This window comes from Schistocerca serialis, chromosome 2 (assembly GCF_023864345.2).
Source record: "Schistocerca serialis cubense isolate TAMUIC-IGC-003099 chromosome 2, iqSchSeri2.2, whole genome shotgun sequence".
NCBI lineage: Eukaryota > Metazoa > Arthropoda > Insecta > Orthoptera > Acrididae > Schistocerca > Schistocerca serialis.
Window position 1 is genome coordinate 135,101,553 of NC_064639.1, and position 18,273 is coordinate 135,119,825.

Sequence of the window (18,273 nt, forward strand, 5' to 3'; positions counted from 1 at the left end):
AATATGCATCCTAAGTATTTGAAACCGTCCACCTGTTCTAACTTTGTTCCTCCTATTTGGCACTCAATCCGTTTATATTTCTTTCCCACTGACATTACTTTCGTTTTGGAGATGCTAATCTTCATACCACAGTCCTTACATTTCTGATCTAGCTCTGAAATATTACTCTGCAAACTTTCAATCGAATCTGCCATCACAACTAAGTCATCCGCATATGCAAGACTGCTTATTTTGTGTTCACATATCTTAATCTCACCCAGCCAGTCTATTGTTTTCAACATATGATCCATAAATAATATGAACAACAGTGGAGACAGGTTGCAGCCTTGTCTAACCCCTGAAACTACTCTGAACCATGAACTCAGTTTACCGTCAACTCTAACTGCTGCCTGACTATCCATGTAAAGACCTTTAATTGCTTGCAAAAGTTTGCCTCCTATTCCATAACCTCGTAGAACAGACAATAACTTCCTCCTAGGAACCCGGTCATATGCCTTTTCTAGATCTATAAAGCATAGATACAATTCCCTGTTCCACTCATAACACTTCTCCATTATTTGTCGTAAGCTAAAGATCTGGTCCTGACAACCTCTAAGAAGCCTAAACCCACACTGATTTTCATTAATGGCCAAAAGACAGAAAATTCCGCTGGTGCACTCGAATTGTAGTCAACCAATACAGTTAATTCCACCGCATGGCAGCTAAATTTCAGCAATACCAAGACTAGGTGTTGCTCGCAGGAAAACCTTCCAAACAGCTAAACACCGAAACGACCCAAACAACATGAATGGACATGGCTTGAGTACTTCAAATCACTCAACTCTGACGTCCTGGGTCGTAAACCACGAAGCTCGTAGCGATCGGACAGCTCCACACACGCTCCGACACTGTGCAGGGACCGCCAGTGGACCCGGCCGACTGCACCGTGCGGAGATATCTTCACTGGTCCGCAGCAACCGACTGACTCCCGCAGACCCTCTAGCCGGAAATAACGGCAACTATACACACGGCCTGACAAACACTTGCACGAAAACCTGAACGATACTCAACAGTAACAAAGCAATCATGAAGACAAATCGGGAGTCGATGCGCACACACACAGCCGACTCATGAATGATCGGCGGGCCAAGACGCGTCGTCCGGTAGGAAGACCGACCGCCGATCCACCAAGACCGTGGCCCGGCTCAAGTGATGTGTGGTGGCAATAGTCGGGCGAGCCATGTCGACGCAGACCTCACTACTCCAACCCGACAGCACTAGTGCCGCATTGCAACTCCCCGACTGGCAGGTCTGGACTGCGCTCCAGACACGTTCCAACTGACTGGCAGCCCGAAATCGCGACCGGAACTCGCTTACGACAGACAACGACCAGGAAGTAATGGCAGTCGAGCAAAGATACTACGAGAGGGGATATATCAATAAGCGCTGCTGGCGCCGGCCATGGTCAGCCAAAGCAGCAACTCAGTGGCAGTAGTAATTTAAATTGACGTAGTGAGGGGGGAGTAAGTTAAAAACAGGGTGTAAAATACATGATGTCGGGAACACGAGCTACGTACGGCTCATGCGGGGTCAATGCAGATAGCGTACCCACAGTTCTGTACTCTCTCGTGTTTTTGTGTGCGAAACGGACGGTGACATAGAGTTAACTATATTGATGGAGAGCATTGTCGGTCAGTGGGGATAGCCTGCATGGTATGACTACGTTTCCTGCGTACGGCAGTGATGGCAGCACTTGTCCCGTTGCGCAGGTGGCCGTGTGGCTGCGGTACAACGTGAACGAGGGCGTGTACGAGTACGTGCTGCGCGTGGTGCTGCTGCACCGCGACGACACCAAGGACCTGCTGCTGCCGCCGCCGTACGAGGTGCTGCCGCAGTTCTTCGTCACCGCAGACGTCCTGCAGGAGGCCTACGACGCCTGCCTCAGAGGTATAGTGCGTCCTCGCGCGCCGTTCCGCATTTGACCCCAAATAGCCTTCCCGCGAAATGGCAGCCAGTTTGCAATCAGGAGCTAATATAATTTGGATGAAATCTGCTCAGTAAGCACAGCAAACCCGTGTGTCCACTGACTCTGCACTGGCTGGCTCCTACGCTCTGCTAACGCCATGAAAACCGCAGACTTTTCTTTTTTACGTTTTATTTAAACTTTCATGTAGAGATTATTGGACTAGGTGCACCAAATAGCTGCTTATAATCGCCTCCTCCTCCCAAACAGGCCATGAAGGCCCAACGGTACCCACCGGCCGCCGTGTCATCTTCAGACCACAGGCGTCACTGGATGCGGATATGGAGGGTCATGTGGTCAGCACACCGCTCTCCTGCCCGTATGTCAGTTTCCGAGACCGGAGCCGCTACTTCTCAATCAAGTAGCTCCTCAATTTGCCTCACAAGGGCTGAGCGCACACCGCTTGCCAACAGCGCTCGGCAGACCGGATGGTCACCCATCCAAGGCCAACAGCGCTTAACTTCGGTCATCTGACGGGAACTGGTGTTACCACTGCGGCAAGGGCTTTGGCCGGCTGCTTATAATAACTAATCATTATTCACGACAGACTGTTTCGGTCATTATTGCTTTTGTCAAGTACTTGCGGTTACAATTTTGGCGAGAACATGTATAAATGTGAATGTGATTGATATTAAACTGGCTATAATGTACTCACGTCTATACTGATGTGACGTTCATATTACGTCGTTAGTTAACTGTCACTCTTTTAATAAGGTGGTAAACGATGTCAATATATTGAAAATGAAATGTTAGTTATGGTGTGACAGTAGGTTGACAGCTCCACTCTTACGTCGCTAAATGTTTACAAAGGTTCTGCAGATGAACAGGGATATTATTTTATCAACGAAAATGTGTTACGACTCTCTTCCGCTATTGCATATTTTACTTCCAATATATCCAGTTTTCCGTCCTAAAAGTTCAATAAAATTTTAGGGGTAGCACTTGTGTCTAAATTCTGTACGTTCGTTTAATATTTCTTGTCGATATTTTGTCGCGTATATGTAGATTTCTAATTCAACAAGAATGTTCATTGCAAAACGTTTTGGTATTCTGTGCGGAATCTGGAGTGTATTTCCGATCATATCTGCAGTTGTAAGACAGTTAACTAACGACGTAATATGGACATCACATCAATCTACTCGTGAGTACAATATAGCTACTTCAATATAAATGACATACACATTTATGCATGCCTTCAACAAAATCGTAATTGCACGCACATGACAATGGCGATAAAGACCGAAACAGTCTGTCTTGAATGAAGATTACTTATTAGGAGCAGCAGTTTGGTGCATCTATTCTAATAACCTTGTTGTTACCACACATATATTATGCTGCCGGCCTTAAAGAAGAAAAACTGTTGACTACATATAGATGATTGCGCTTCATCGTTCATAGTCTTTTCGATCGTCTAATGTTAGTCCAACTGCAGTTCTGGCTAAAATACTTCTCATTACGAGAGATTCATCGTAGTGTGAAAGCGACATAATTTTTTCAGGGGAATACTTACTTTTGAACTGCTGAATTTCCTCCATAAAAAGTGTCCATTGGGGACGGAATATTATAGATTTGCCTAGATTTCGGACGTGATGAAAACATGGATCTTAAAATAATATTTTTCAACACACTTATCAATCATTTTAACAACAGATGTATTTTTCGTAAGTATTTACAAAGATATTCACACTAAATTGTTTTCTACCAAAATGATTGACAAAACAACAACTGGTACAGACTCTGCGTCATTACATTGGCCAAAATGCGACTGACTTCAAGTGCTTTACACCGCTCAGTACATACTTTATCTTAACAGCGTAGGTTCTTTGGTCTATTGTGAACAACAACTATGTTTACTGATCTGTAATGAAAAGTTAATAGTTTACAACAAACTGATAATTCGATTTTAAAGACAATAAATTATGATTCACCCTGAATACATTACTAAATATTGTTCTTTTGACTTTTGTGTGGAAATTTCTTTATGAAGTTACAATAATAATTTCTATCGTAAAATCATTAATTACATCTTGATTTCATGTTAAATTTAATTCCTAAAATTAACTGACGTACAGTACAAATGCCAAAGCGGAATTTTAGGTTATTGTTCTATATGATAATTTCCTAGTGTCAGAATGATGAAAATGAATAGTGTTTACATCAGAATGTTCGCGAATCGTTAGTAAAAATGTTAATTACAACTGATCAAATGGAATTTTCGTTACTAACATGATTCAGAAAGTGCACAAGTCACGTGTAATATATCATACGACTGATAAACGTTCCAAAAGTCTGTTTTTTAGGTAAGTTGATATTTACGAATATTGCTAATTAATTATTGGTTTTATTACTACGCAGATAATTCTCCCAACATTTCTAAGGAAATGTAATTACGCAATCACGAGACTGTAACTATAAATTTTGCTGAAATTTACGACGTATGTTAATTCATAACATAATGTTTTTAAACTAATTATAACTTTCTGTTAGTTACAGTTAAATGGTCTGAAATAATGTTAATAATGTTGATTCGGTATATAAGTGAACCATACAGTTTAATTCGCTGATAGAAATTAAGAAAAACAATACCTTCTAAATTTTGTCCATTAAATACTGTAGATCGGCGAATATACAAGTTGCTAAACTTTTAGTGGTATCCAAGCATTCATTAATTACACTATAACTAGTCCTATTGCAACCGCCATTATAGCATTCTGTCAAATGTCAGAGACAGAACTTCATGAATATTAATTAAAAGTTTTGCGAATGAGATAAAGTAAGGAACCACATTTCTGATGCCGAGAGACGTTGGATTTTATTCTAATTTGCTTTACACAGGAATAGGGGTAGTCAACCTCTTTTACCTACCACCCATTTTTGTATCTGTTTTAACAGAAAACTTCCCAACCGCCTACTGGTTCCACAGTAATAACGATTTATAAAATAGGAAAGTAACTTTACTAGACAAAATTTATAAAGCAGACTCATAGCAAATGAAACCATGTAATAATAATTACTTACCCACTACTCTATGCCAATCTTTTTTGAAAACCTATTGAAAATGTTCTTAAAATGTCAACTGGTTACCGCCCACCGTAAAAACTTCTACATTTACGTTGCACTGCAAACGACAAAAAATATTAGCCTTTTTTTTTCAGCCTCTCGTAGGGACGAAAAATAAAAGAGAAGTTAGTATTCGAATTTGCTTATGTACAAATACTTCATTTCTGTAGTAAATGTTTATCAACATAAGCACAAAGCCTCTAATAACACGGTACCAAACCGCCCCTAAAGCAAAAGAAAAAAAGAAAAAAGTCTCCGATATTTTCATCCAGACACATCGTCACGAAACTCTACAATTTCCTTTTCTATGCTTGACGTTCACCCTTCTCGTTTAGCCTTTAACTTCTACCATTCAGACTACCATTATACCCATCCCATACGCTTGTGAACTTGTTTCATCGACACACACACAGAGCTGTTGAGAACTAGGTATGCATTTGCATCACTCGTAACTATTTTGATCAAAAACAAGAGCCTCATAATCATTTCCACTTCCAAAGTCAGTCTTCATGAGTCACATAAAGATTATATTTTTAATTTAAGAATTCATTTAGATCTTCATTTTTTATCATTTTTACCAAGGTTTCAAATGTGTTTGTATACACAATTTTCCATATGTCTTACATTGTGCCGTATGTAAGCCTCTTTTCTTTCCTTTGTTGAGGAAACTCTGTTTGACAGACGGTGTGGTATCGTTCAGTTCTTCATTTTGATAGCTGTCATACATGACCAATATGTAAATGAATGGGATTGTGTATTACGCTCCTTATTTCTTATATTATGTGTCTATTTTCTACTGCTACCCCGTATCATGTGTTTATTTCTTCTCAAACTTTCGTATTCATTGTTGTGGAATAGTTTTTAAATTTTTACTCATAATTCTTTATTATATCCTGTAAGTCATCTGTTCGTATTTTTGAATTTCATGCTCATCTTCTGTGACGCGTATACAATCTCTGCCCTATAAGTGCCTGGCAATGTACTAGTTTAGTCCTCACCTAATAATACTCTCATATTACACAGGACGAAACAAAATTCGCGCGCCACAGTGCGATTCCTTACATACCAACAGTGCAAAAAAGTATGTGACAAAATTTCGACTGCGTGTATTTTCGGTTAACAGCAACGATAAAAGCGTCTCTTGACCGCCCATTCTCTACATAAAATACGCACTGGACGAACTGTTGTTAGAGACATTCTTGTGCTGGCGGCACAAAAGGAATCGCGCTGTGGCGTCGGAGTGCGTGAATTTTCGTTTATCCTACAGGTATAGGTGATATTCCATGAAGCATGTTTCTCAGGTTCCTTTTTATCTTATGAAAATACATTGTACAGCAAAAGAGCAGCTGGCCAAGAGATGAATGAATGTAACCTTGAAAAAAGCCCAACAGAATGGCTGTAATGCTATACAACTATAAACAAATAATACTGATGCGTGTTTGGAAAAGAATTTATATACTACCCGCGATTCAATGCTAAAATGTCTTGGCCTCCAAATCGACAACATACTAAAATGAGAACTATACATTCACAAATTTTTCCAAAAAGTCACTCCATCCTTCTCTCTGTTCAAAAGTATTTGTTAATTTCTTGTCCTACAGACACAAATGCCACCTTGTTTTGGGTATTGCAATTAAGGTTACGGATTGTTCAAAAATAACCAAAAGGAATTGCATATTACGCAATGACTCCTTCTACAAATTACTGGAAGTTATTGACTTCCTTCTGATAAGTGCTACCACCATGGAAAGCAACAGCTTTTTTAAGAAGTCTCCATTGTATGGTATATTATGTTATAATATATTGTATTATAATTATAGTAATAATAATAATGAGTTACAGATAAAAATAAAGAAAATAGAAACTGCAAATTAGTTAAAATAAACGAAGTTTGTTAAGTGAAACTATTAGTAACGTAGAAGAGAATAAAAGAATGATAGGAAGAGGAATAAAATAAGTGCGTTAATTGTGTGCCATATAATTTACAATATTTCAGAACTGATTAATTAAATGTTAAACTTTATAAAATATACATGCCAGTCAGTCTTATTTTCTTCAAACTGAGAATTCAACATTCAAACAAATCGAAGTCTGTAACCCTGAGAAAATGGTAAAATACATTCAACAATAATAAACTCAGTGATACTAAAACCATTCCGAAAACCAAAATTAACTTTGCAACATTTAAAACACAAAAATACAAAAATATAACCGTGCCTTAAATAGCAGGCTTGCCTTTCATGACATCCGATTAAGGTTACGCAGATGATGAGCTAGAGAAATATCTTAACTGGAAGTATTATAATAAATATCAGCTAGGACATGAACAAGATTCCATTAGTAGAATATTAGGGCAATCAATGGTTGTTCCTTAAAGGCTGCGTCGTAACTGATGACTGTGCTGATACAACAGCATTGACTTAATCACATTATTTTGAACAACACCCACCCGAACTACGTATAACTGCGGCGGGAGGAATCCAACAGTACTCAATGGCAGAATCGTCGACAGTCGCATATCCGCAGCGTCAAATCAGTGTGTGCCCCGGGCAGTACAGTTGTGCCCGATGTAGCACTATGGCTTTCTGTTTGCAGTCCAGTTTGGGAGAAGTAGAAAAAATAATTGAACATGCGTAACACAAGACACTAAGGGATGTCTTTGAGGAAAAGAGCAATCGCCGAATACTTTCCATGTGTGTGTGTGTGTGTGTGTGTGTGTGTGCATTCCTAAGGGACCACACATACTACTGAGACTAACTTAAACTAACTTATGTTAAGAACAACACACACACCCATGCCCGAGAGAGGACCTGAACCTCCGGCGGGAGCGGCTGTGCAATCCCTGACATGGCGCCTCAAACAGGGCGGCCACTCCGCGCGGTGACTTTCCGTGGACGCACATATTCCTCCACCTTGACCAAGGTGAGGTCAAGAGTGCCCTCGATATCGGTGAGTTGTTTTGATAGGCAGCGTCACCGGGGAGGTCGTGTTGAGCGGTGCCGTGTCCATTACGGTGCAAATTAAATAATGCTGTGACCATTACAGCACGTGTTTCCTGTCTTATGAGTGTTTGTGGGACCGCCAAATTGTAATTGACAACATGTCATAAGTGTCATCTTGGAGAAGAGTTGGAGGGTGTATATGCTTTCCCGTCGTTTTCAGTGCTGAATACTGATAAATCATTTGATGTCGGTCATACTGTTGTTGTTGCTGTTGTCGCTACAGACCTCAGCCAGAAGGTTGGTTTGGTGTGGGACTACACACCAGTCAATCCTGTGCAACTCTCTTCGTCTCTGAATTGCTGTCAGAACCTGTATCCATTTGAAACTTCTTTCTGTATTCCTGTCTAGGCCTCCTTCTCCAATTTTTACCCAAAATACTTCCCTGCACTACCAAACTGATGATTCCTTGATGCCTCAAAATGTATCGTATCAACAGATCCCTATTTTTAGTCACGGTGTACCACAATTTTTTTCCTTGGAATTCGATTGAATACTTCCGTCATTCGTTACTCGCTCTGCCTATCCAGTCACCATTCGTCTCTAGCACAACAATTGAAACCCTTTTATTTCATCTTGTCTCAACCGTTTACCGTTCACATTTCACTTCCATGCAAAGCTACACTCCAGAAAAATACCTTCAGAAAAGAGATCCTAACATTCGATGTTAATAAATTTATCTCTTTCAGAAATGATTTCCTTGTGTTGTCAGTCTCCATTTTGTATCCTCTATACTTGTGTCACCATCAGTTATGTTACCGCCCACATACAGAAATTCTTCTACTACTTTTATTGTCTCAGCTCCTAATCTAATTACGTCAGTGTGGCCTAATTTAATATGACTACAATCCATTACCTCTATTGTGCTTTTGCTGGAATTCATCTTATAACCTCTTTTCAAGACACTGTATATTCAGTTCAGCTGCTCTTCCAAGTCTAATTGTGTGAGGGAGAATTACAATGTCATCGGTTAGCCTTAAAAATCTTTATTTCTTCTCTGAGCTTTAGTTCCCTCTCCAAATTTTTCTTTGGTTTCCTTCACTTCTTGTTCATTATGTAGATTGAATAACATCATGGGGACGCTACAACATTTTCTCACTCCCTTCTCTACTGCTGAAGTCTGCTCAGCTCCTTCGATTCTTACTGTAATGTAGTATGGTTTCTTTAGGAGCTCCAAATAACCATTCCCCCCGGCATTTTATCCTTGCTAGCTTCAGAATTTGCCAACGGCCTTGCCGCAATTGAAACGCGAGTTCTCGACGGATCACTGAAGTTAAGCGCTGTCGGACTTGGCTAGTACGTGTTGGCAAGTGGCGTGAACTCAGCCCTTATAAAGCCAGCTGAGGAGCTACTTGACTGAGAAGTCGCGTCTCCGGTCACAAAAACTGCCAACGGCCAGGAGAGGGGTGTGCTGACCACTTACGCCTCCATATCCGCAACCAGTGATTCCTATCGCCTGAGGATGGCTCGGCGATCGGTCGGTAACAATGGGATTTCGGGACCTGTTCAGACGGAGTTTTGTTTAGGTTCAGAATTTCAAAGATTCTAGTCGAATCAGCATTGTTAGCACCTTTCTATTGTGTACTATAAAAGTACGTTTCACTTTGCTTTAACCTATATTTTTATGATAACTCAGAGGGTTTAGCATTTCCCCGCGTGCTCCTAAATCACTTCGGAACCCAAACTGATCTACCCTGACGTCGGCTTCTACCAGTTTTCTTCCATTCTTCTTTAAATAATTCATTTTAGTCTACTGCAGTCATGGTTCATTAAACTGATGGTTCGATACTATTCACTAGGGCTGGGCAAACGATACTCGATATTTCCTGATACACCACAGCGTTCGATACAGTATCGATCATGTTCCATTCTTCTTTAAATAATTCATTTTAGCCCACTGCAGTCATGGTTCATTAAACTGATGGTTCGATACTATTCACTAGGGCTGGGCAAACGATACTCGATATTTCCTGATACACCACAGCGTTCGATACAGTATCGATTATGTCCGAACAACGACGTGACAGTTGATCCACGCACTGCGAGTGCAAGGGACATGGATGCGCAAGAAATAACTAACTAGCAACAACAATAAGCTATAGCTCCGTTTAAAATTTTACAGTTTCGTGAAACTCTGGAGGAAGTACCATTAGATCCTACCACAGCACAAACTCCTATTGTATTTGAACGAATTTACAGTACGAGTTCTCACACAGTAGTGGTACGTACGGATATATAAACACTTATGCTGGTTTTTGAGTAAAGGTGACAAAGACGAAAATGTCGTCCTCCAAAAAATATTACTTGACTGAATCCAGTACAATATTTTGTTTGTTTATGATAGTTACTAACGATTTTCCGAGTAGACTGCAAATCAATGATTCTATCCTTGTTGACATATTAGAATAACAGGTAAAAAAGATTTTAATAAGTTTGAAAACTAGACGTCAAAATTCAGATGAATCAAACAAGAATTAAATGCTGAACAAACGAAATACATCATAATAAAGTGCCTTATATTTTTATCACGAGAATGAGTTAAGCTCTTGGAGATTGTAGCAAAAGACGTCATTAGATCCCGGGACGACCGAAAGCTCAAGAATATGAGGGAACCATTATTGCAATCTTTTATATATTTGTTAGTTGCCGTTGTACCGCATTACCCTGGAAGGTTATTTTAGTCCGCTTTTCATAGTTATTTTCGTTATTAAAAGCAATACTGCATTAAAAACACTCAGACAAGTCGCTGTGATAGTACCTACAGAAGTTGAAACTTCCCCTTCAAAAATTAAGAATAACTGTGCTGGTAAACTTCTACGTTATTTGATTTTAAAACACCTGAGCAAAACTGAACGTACTCAGACAGTTCTCTCTTTACTTATTCATATCATCAGTAAACTGAAACACAATATATTTTAGCGCAACGCAATCTGACTTTCAATAATCCCTACAAAAGAATGTCCCTGACTAACAATAACCTATACCTTTCATGAATCACTTACCTCACAAAAATCTCCGTTACTCGAACTACTGCAATACAGCGAGCGCCAATACTGCCAGCTAAATAAAAGATTCTAACTACTGAGGGCACTAACTACTGATAGGCATAGTTAGCAATTGAAAGATTTTGATAGAGAACAAACAATGTATATACCTTTATAGCGTTCAAAAGTCATTATATATATATATATATATATATATATATATATATATATATATATATATATATATATATATATCAGTTCATGACATCCAGTCTTACAAATTTCCTTTTTCTGACGGACACGTGTCCAGATCATCCGCTGTAAAAACTCTGCCATCTCACTCCCCACATCCACCACTCCTGGCGGCTCATCTCCAACTGCGCAACGCTACGCGCTGTTCACATCCAACTGCCCAACACTACACAAGCCAAAATTCCAACAATAAGTCCAACCAGCCACAGACTGCACACAGCGCAGTCAGCGATTTTCATACAGAGCGCTACGTGGCGTTACCAACATAAAAACCTAAACAGGCCGATCAAAAGATGGAACAGAACCCGAGATTGCCCGAACTCTGACGTACACTGTCCGAACAGTTCAAGTCATGTTACAACACAGCCCTAGTATTCCCCACTGCCAACGCCTGCCTTCTCTCGGTTGCCACAGGACTGTGCGCTGAGGAGGACCACCCGTACGTGATCAGGGCCAACTACACGGGGTCGCACGCGTCTCGCAATCCCGAAGCGCGGCTGTCCTACTTCAGAGAGGACGTGGGGCTGGCGTCGTACATGGCGTTCATGGGCCTGCAGTATATCGTGCCCTGGGTGAACGCCACAGAGTGTCCATGGCCCGTGCTTCGGATGCGCGGAGACCTCTACTACTTCCTGCTGCGCAACCTGCTGGCGCGCTACGACCTGGAGAGGCTGTCGCATCACCTGCTGCCCGTCAGGCCAGTCGAGCTGTGGGAGCCGGTCTCGGTAAGCACGCCGCTTCATACTCGTGCTACTACACTTAAAAACTAGACTTTCCTTTACTGGCCACCACTTATTAAGTAGAAATTCGTCAATGGTATGGAAGGAGTTGTACAGAAGAAATGCTTTTAAATTACATTTACAACTTGCTTCGCTATCTGTCAGACATTTTATGTTATGGAGCAACTGATCAAAAATTTTTGGTGATGAATATTGAACTCCTATCTCAGTCATTGACACCATTAATATTAGGTAATAGAGGTCAGTTGAAAAGATGAAAAATGGGAAGTCAGTTGGCCCAGACCAGATCCCCTCTGAGGTGTGGAAGTGTCTCCGTTGAAAGGGAATTGAGCTCCTTTGGGATTTAGTGAAGAAGATTTGGCTACGGGAGGAGATGCCAGACTAGTGGAGAACTAGTGTACTGATCCCAATATTTAAGGGGAAAGGTAATGTGCAGGACTGCAGTAACTATAGAGGTATTAAATTGATGGCACACACAATGAAAATATGGGAAAGAGTTATAGAAGCAAAATTACGCAAGGAGACTGTGGTGTGAAAAGAACAGTTTGGGTTCATGCCTGGAAGAGGAACAACTGATGCAATACATGCTTTAAGGCGGATAGTGGAGAGACACAGGGAGCTACAAGCCGATCTACATACGGCTTTCATTGATTTGGAGAAAGCATATGAGTCCCAAGGGACGAAATATGGAGAAGCATGAGATAGCAGTGCGTGCCAGAGAAGTATGTGAGGTTAGTGAAGGAAATGTAAAGAGGAGAAATGACACAGGTGAGAAGTAGTGTGGGCATGACAAAGGAGTTTCCAGTGAAAGTAGGGTTACATCAAGGGTCTGCGCTTAGTTCCTACCTCTTTGACCAGATTATGGATGTGCTGGTGAAAGATGTGAAGAAGGAAGCGCCGTGGAATATTATGTTTGCGGATGATGTGATTCTTTGTGAGCAGGGTATCGACAGACTTGAGGATAAGCTGGAGGATTGGAGGAAGGCACTAGAAGAAAGAGGGATGAAAATTAGCAGGACAAAGTCAGAATATTTAGCACTGAAGGATGTGCAGATGAGGTCTTGCAAGATCCAAGATGATGAGCTGAAATCGGTCTGCAAATTTAAATACCTGGGGTCGTACATACAGAGGGACGGAGGACTGGAAAGCGAGATACAACACCGAATAAATTGCGGTTGGAAGAACTGAAGGAAAATGAGTGGAGTCACGTGTGACAAGAAGGATGGAAGAAGGAAGAGGCAATGGATAGAGTACTGTAGAGGAGAAGGATCTAGTAGAGCAACGCCGACCCTACGTGACGTGGGACAAGGCGACAATAAAGAAGAAGAAGAGGAACAGGCCATTTTTCCCTCTAGTAGTAGGTATTGACATCACTGTTCTGAAATTTTGATGGATCTAAGCAAAATGTATTTTGACGGCTAAGTCAAAATCATAGATTCTAGAAGAGGTACCTACATGACGCTAACACAACATATTTTGTGAAATGAAAACTTTCTTTCGAGTGATGAGTCACCCAGAAAAATATTCTGTATTATTGAGTGGAAATATGCAAATATGTCAGGAGGCTGATACATTTGTTTCCAAGATTAGCGATTATATGAAGAGCAAGATAGGATGAACTTAACAGTTTGAGGAGCTCATTAATATTCATATTTCTGTTACAGCTTTCGTTTATATGTACACTCAAAGATTTGGAACATTGTATCCTAGTTACTGACTCCTGCTCATGTGCCACACAACTTGCTGGTATGATACTATTTGTTACATAGAGCTAAATAAAGTGTGCTTCTTTACAACTTAGGGAGATACCATTTCCAGAGAACCACTTAATAATTCTTTGGAAAATATCATTTACTAACTCATCCATTGCTTCTCCTATAATGAGATTTATTACATCGCCAGTAACACCTGCAAAAATTACAAATTGTGCTTGTTGAATGTTAAGTGGAAGACCATTCACTTATATAAGGAATAGGAGTGCACCCAATATTGAACCCTGTGGGACTACCTTTGTAATGGTGCCCCAGTCACTAAAATTTTCTGCCTTTCCGGCAATGTCTGAATTATTCAACACAACCTATGCATTCTTTGGTCATGTGCGATTCAAACCAGCTCTGTGAAAAGTCATCAGTTCCATAAAACCAGAGTTTTTCTAAGCGAGTATCATGATCTACACAATCAAAGACCTTGGAGACATCAGAAACATACGAACTGGCGATGTATTACTATTTAAGGTTTGTACTGTCTGATGAGTGAATGTGTAAGTACAATTCTCAGTTAAGCATCCTTTCTGGAATCCAAACTGTGATATGCTAAGGAATTTGTTCCCACTTAAGGGTGCAACTATTCTTCACTACTTTTTCTAATATTTTCGAAAAATATGTCAGCACGGAAATTGCTCGATAATTGTTTAAGTCCTCTTGTCACCTTTCTTATGAAATGGTCAAATAACAGCATATATTAATCTCTCTGTAAAAATTCCCTGTACCAGTGATGCATTACATGTATCAGTAAGGAAATTACTTATTGATACTAATTTTCAAAATTGTGCTTGAAAATCCATCAGCCAAATAGGGGCTTTTACTTTTTAGAACTTGTATAGCTGTATTAATTTTACAGAATGATTTTGGTGCTACTTCTAGTTGCTTAATGTTTTGTGGAATGACGTTTTTAATACAGTCTCTTCTTTCTTCAATTGAACTATTTAATCCTGTGTTTGTTGCTACGTTTAAAAAGTGATGGTTAAAAGTACTTGGAGCTTGTGGGTTATCAGTCACAACATTGTCATTTAGTTTAATTTTTATGGAATGTTGTACTACACTGACTGGTTGTCGTAACTTCCAATTTGATAAATCCACTTGTAGTTTAAATCTTATTGCCTGCATTATTTATTTCCGTCAGAACAAGCATACTTCTTGCAATTTTAGTGACTTTGCTTACAGTATTATAGCATTTTTGTATTATGCAAGTAATGTCAGATGTTGACTTATTCTGGCTTTAGAAAGATTTTTCCTTTTCTTCTTACATGATACTGTAATTCCCATTGTTATCCATCATTTACTTGTTGTTTTTTGTTTTTATTTTTATTTTTATTTTTTTGTGGATCTTTCGTATGACTTTCTAGGAAAGCAACTTTAAAACAGTGACAGAAATTTACCACATCGATGCGGAGAAAGATCCTGCAAGAACGGGACCAACAATGGCTGAAGAGAATCGTCGAGCGTGACGGAAGTGCAACCCTTCCGCAGACTGCTGTAGATTTCAATGCTGGCTCGTCAATAAATGTCAGCGTGCGAATACGTCTAGATACGACTCTGACAGGTGACACGTTTGTAAGAATCCTGTCTGATCACCTGTCGTCCATTCATGGCCATTGTGCATTCCAACGGACTTGACAATAACGAGCAGGAGAACCTGACACCCCACACGTCTAGAATTGTTATAGAGTGGTACCAGGAACACTCTTCTGAGTTTAAACTCACCAGAATTGACATTATTGCCTTGCAACGTGCTGTTCAGAAGAGATGTCCACCCCCTCGTTCTCTTACGCATTTATGCACAGCCCTGCACGATTCGTTGTGTCAGTCCCCTTCAGCACTACTTCAGACATAAGTCGAGTCCATGCCACGTCGTGTTGCGGCAGTTCTGGGTGCTCGCGGGGGCCCTACACGATATTAGTCAGCTGTACCAGTTTCTTTAGTTCTTCGGTGTACTTCCATAGTCAATGCTAAGGGACGCTCGAGGTGGTGTAAACAGCGACGCAACTAGGAACTGGATGAATGGAAACTAGTAACTTTGTGAGATAAATCACGCTGTATGTTGCTGCAGTCCGCTCTAAGGGTTTGGGTTTGGTGCACGCTTGCAGTACTTTATCCTCCATCATATGTAGTACCAATATCGAAGCACGGAGCAGATGATGGTATGGTATGGGGGTATTTTCTGTGGTTTTTCCGCAGCTCGTAGTCTCGCTCTAGCGTTCTTGCTTCCCGAGGACGGTGAACCGGGTTCAATTCCCGGAAGGGTCAAGGATTTTCACCTATCTCGAGATGATTGGGTGTTACTGTGTCGTCCTTATCGTCATCGTTCATCCCAATTACGGTTGGAGGAAGGCAATGGCCTTGCCTAGTACGGCGGTGCGGTTCTCACAAATCGTCCCCTCCGCTCTGTCAAGGAGTATCGGACCTCATCTTCATCATTAGTTTATGGTCCCCTTACCACGCATTAAAACGCTAAATTCTGAACGATTTGACCACATTTTACAGTCTTGTGCACTGCTTGCAGTTGAGGGTCAGCTGGGAGACGATAACTGTGTGTATCAGGATAACAATGCGCGATGTCATAAAACAGCATCTATGAGGCAAGTACAGGGTTATTACAAATGATTGAAGCGATTTCATAGCTCTACAATAACTTTATTATTTGAGATATTTTCACAATGCTTTGCACACACATACAAAAACTCAAAAAGTTTTTTTAGGCATTCACAAATGTTCGATATGTGCCCCTTTAGTGATTCGGCAAACATCAAGCCGATAATCAAGTTCCGCCCACAAGCTTCTGACTTTGTCATCGGGTGTCACGGCTTGTAGGAATTGTAAACGGTAATGCTTCTGCTTTAGCCTTTTCCGTAAGATTTTCCAAACCGTCAGCTGTGGTACGTTTACCTCCCTGCTTGCTTTATTCGTCGACTTCCGCGGGCTACGCGTGAAACTTGCCCGTACGCGTTCAACCGTTTCTTCGCTCACTGCAGGCCGACCCTCACAGAGGCATCCAGAAGCTTTAAACTGCGCATACCATCGCCGAATGGAGTTAGCAGTTGGTGGATCTTTGTTGAACTTCGTCCTGAAGTGTCGTTGCACTGTTATGACTGACTGATGTGAGTGCATTTCAAGCACGACATACGCATTCTCGGCTCCTGTCGCCATTCTGTCTCACTGCGCTCTCGAGCGCTCTGGCGGCAGAAACCTGAAGTGCGGCTTCAGCCGAACGAAACTTTATGAGTTTTTCTACGTATCTGTAGTGTGTCGTGACCATATGTCAATGAATGGAGCTACAGTGAATCTCTGAAATCGCTTCAATCATTTGTAATAGCCCTGTACTTGTGGACGGCAACATTTCTGGAATGAACTACTCTGCTTAGATCCCCGACCCGAACATAGTGGAACACCTTTGAGATCAGTGAGGACGTCGGCTTTTCTCCATACCCCAGAATGCACCATCATTATCTTCTGCGTCGGTTCATTCCTCCACATATATGTCAGTTCCCCGAAGGTGGCGCCAGCAGAGTTCCATCCGTCATAAAGGCGAAAGCGGATGCACCCCATATTAGTGTCTACTATTAGCTGTCTGTGTTCTTTTGATCAGACAGTGTAGATCCGTGTTACTGCGCTGATTGCACACAAACAACTGACACAAGCAGGCCACTCCATTGCCATTATTTACACCATCGACGGAGGACCGTGTATCTATATGGTACAAGATGTACACCACACACAGTGGTCCACAGAGATCATTGTGATCCTTCGCCTGGCTACTTTACTATTCAGTTGTACACATCCACGTTGCTCCTGCCTGTTACATAATGTCATTTACTCGCTTTCGAGAGGACATCGGTTCAAATTCCAGCGCAACCATCCTGATTTAGGTTTTCTGTAATCAGGTTTTCCGTAATTACCCCAACTCGCTTAAGACAGAAGCCGGAATGGTTCCTTCAAAACGGGCACGGCCGATTTTCTTCTCCATCCTTTCCTAAGCCGAACTGGCACTCCGTCCCTGATGACCTAGCTGTCAACCGGATATTGAACACTAATCTTTCTTTCTCTTTTCCTTGCCTTATCTCTCTGAATCCGGTAAAGAACTTCTTAGGTCCATCTCTTATTGATTCATCTCGCTTTCATATTCCCCCATTTCCATTCCAATTCATCATAGTCATAATTATTTCTTCCGCCCCTTTCCCGGTGAATTTCTTGTTTTTATGGTCCGTCCTAGTAAATGTCTAACACGCATCTACCCATTGCACATTGAAATCGCTGTAACATTGCTATAACTGAAAACTGCTGATGCAAACTGTAAACTATCCCTCTCACATTCAACCACACTTACATACGGAAATCCTATTTAGTTTCTCTGAATGACTCCAGGACATACTCTGTTCATTTCCTTTCCTTTCCATCGAACGCTTGGGTTCACTTTCAGTAAATGCAATTATTCTTCAACGCCTTCACTCAAACTTTGTA

General features: G+C 41.0%; 1 protein-coding gene across 1 annotated transcript in view; it reads left to right on the forward strand.

The window, feature by feature from the left end:
• LOC126456844 (allergen Cr-PI-like) overlaps nt 1-18,273 on the forward strand; it is a 116,227-nt gene that overhangs the window by 30,034 nt on the left and 67,920 nt on the right. Inside the window, exons 4-5 of the mRNA XM_050092657.1 lie at nt 1,749-1,926; nt 11,712-12,022. Coding sequence (XP_049948614.1) covers nt 1,749-1,926; nt 11,712-12,022 — 489 coding nt within the window. The remainder of the gene's footprint in view (nt 1-1,748; nt 1,927-11,711; nt 12,023-18,273) is intronic.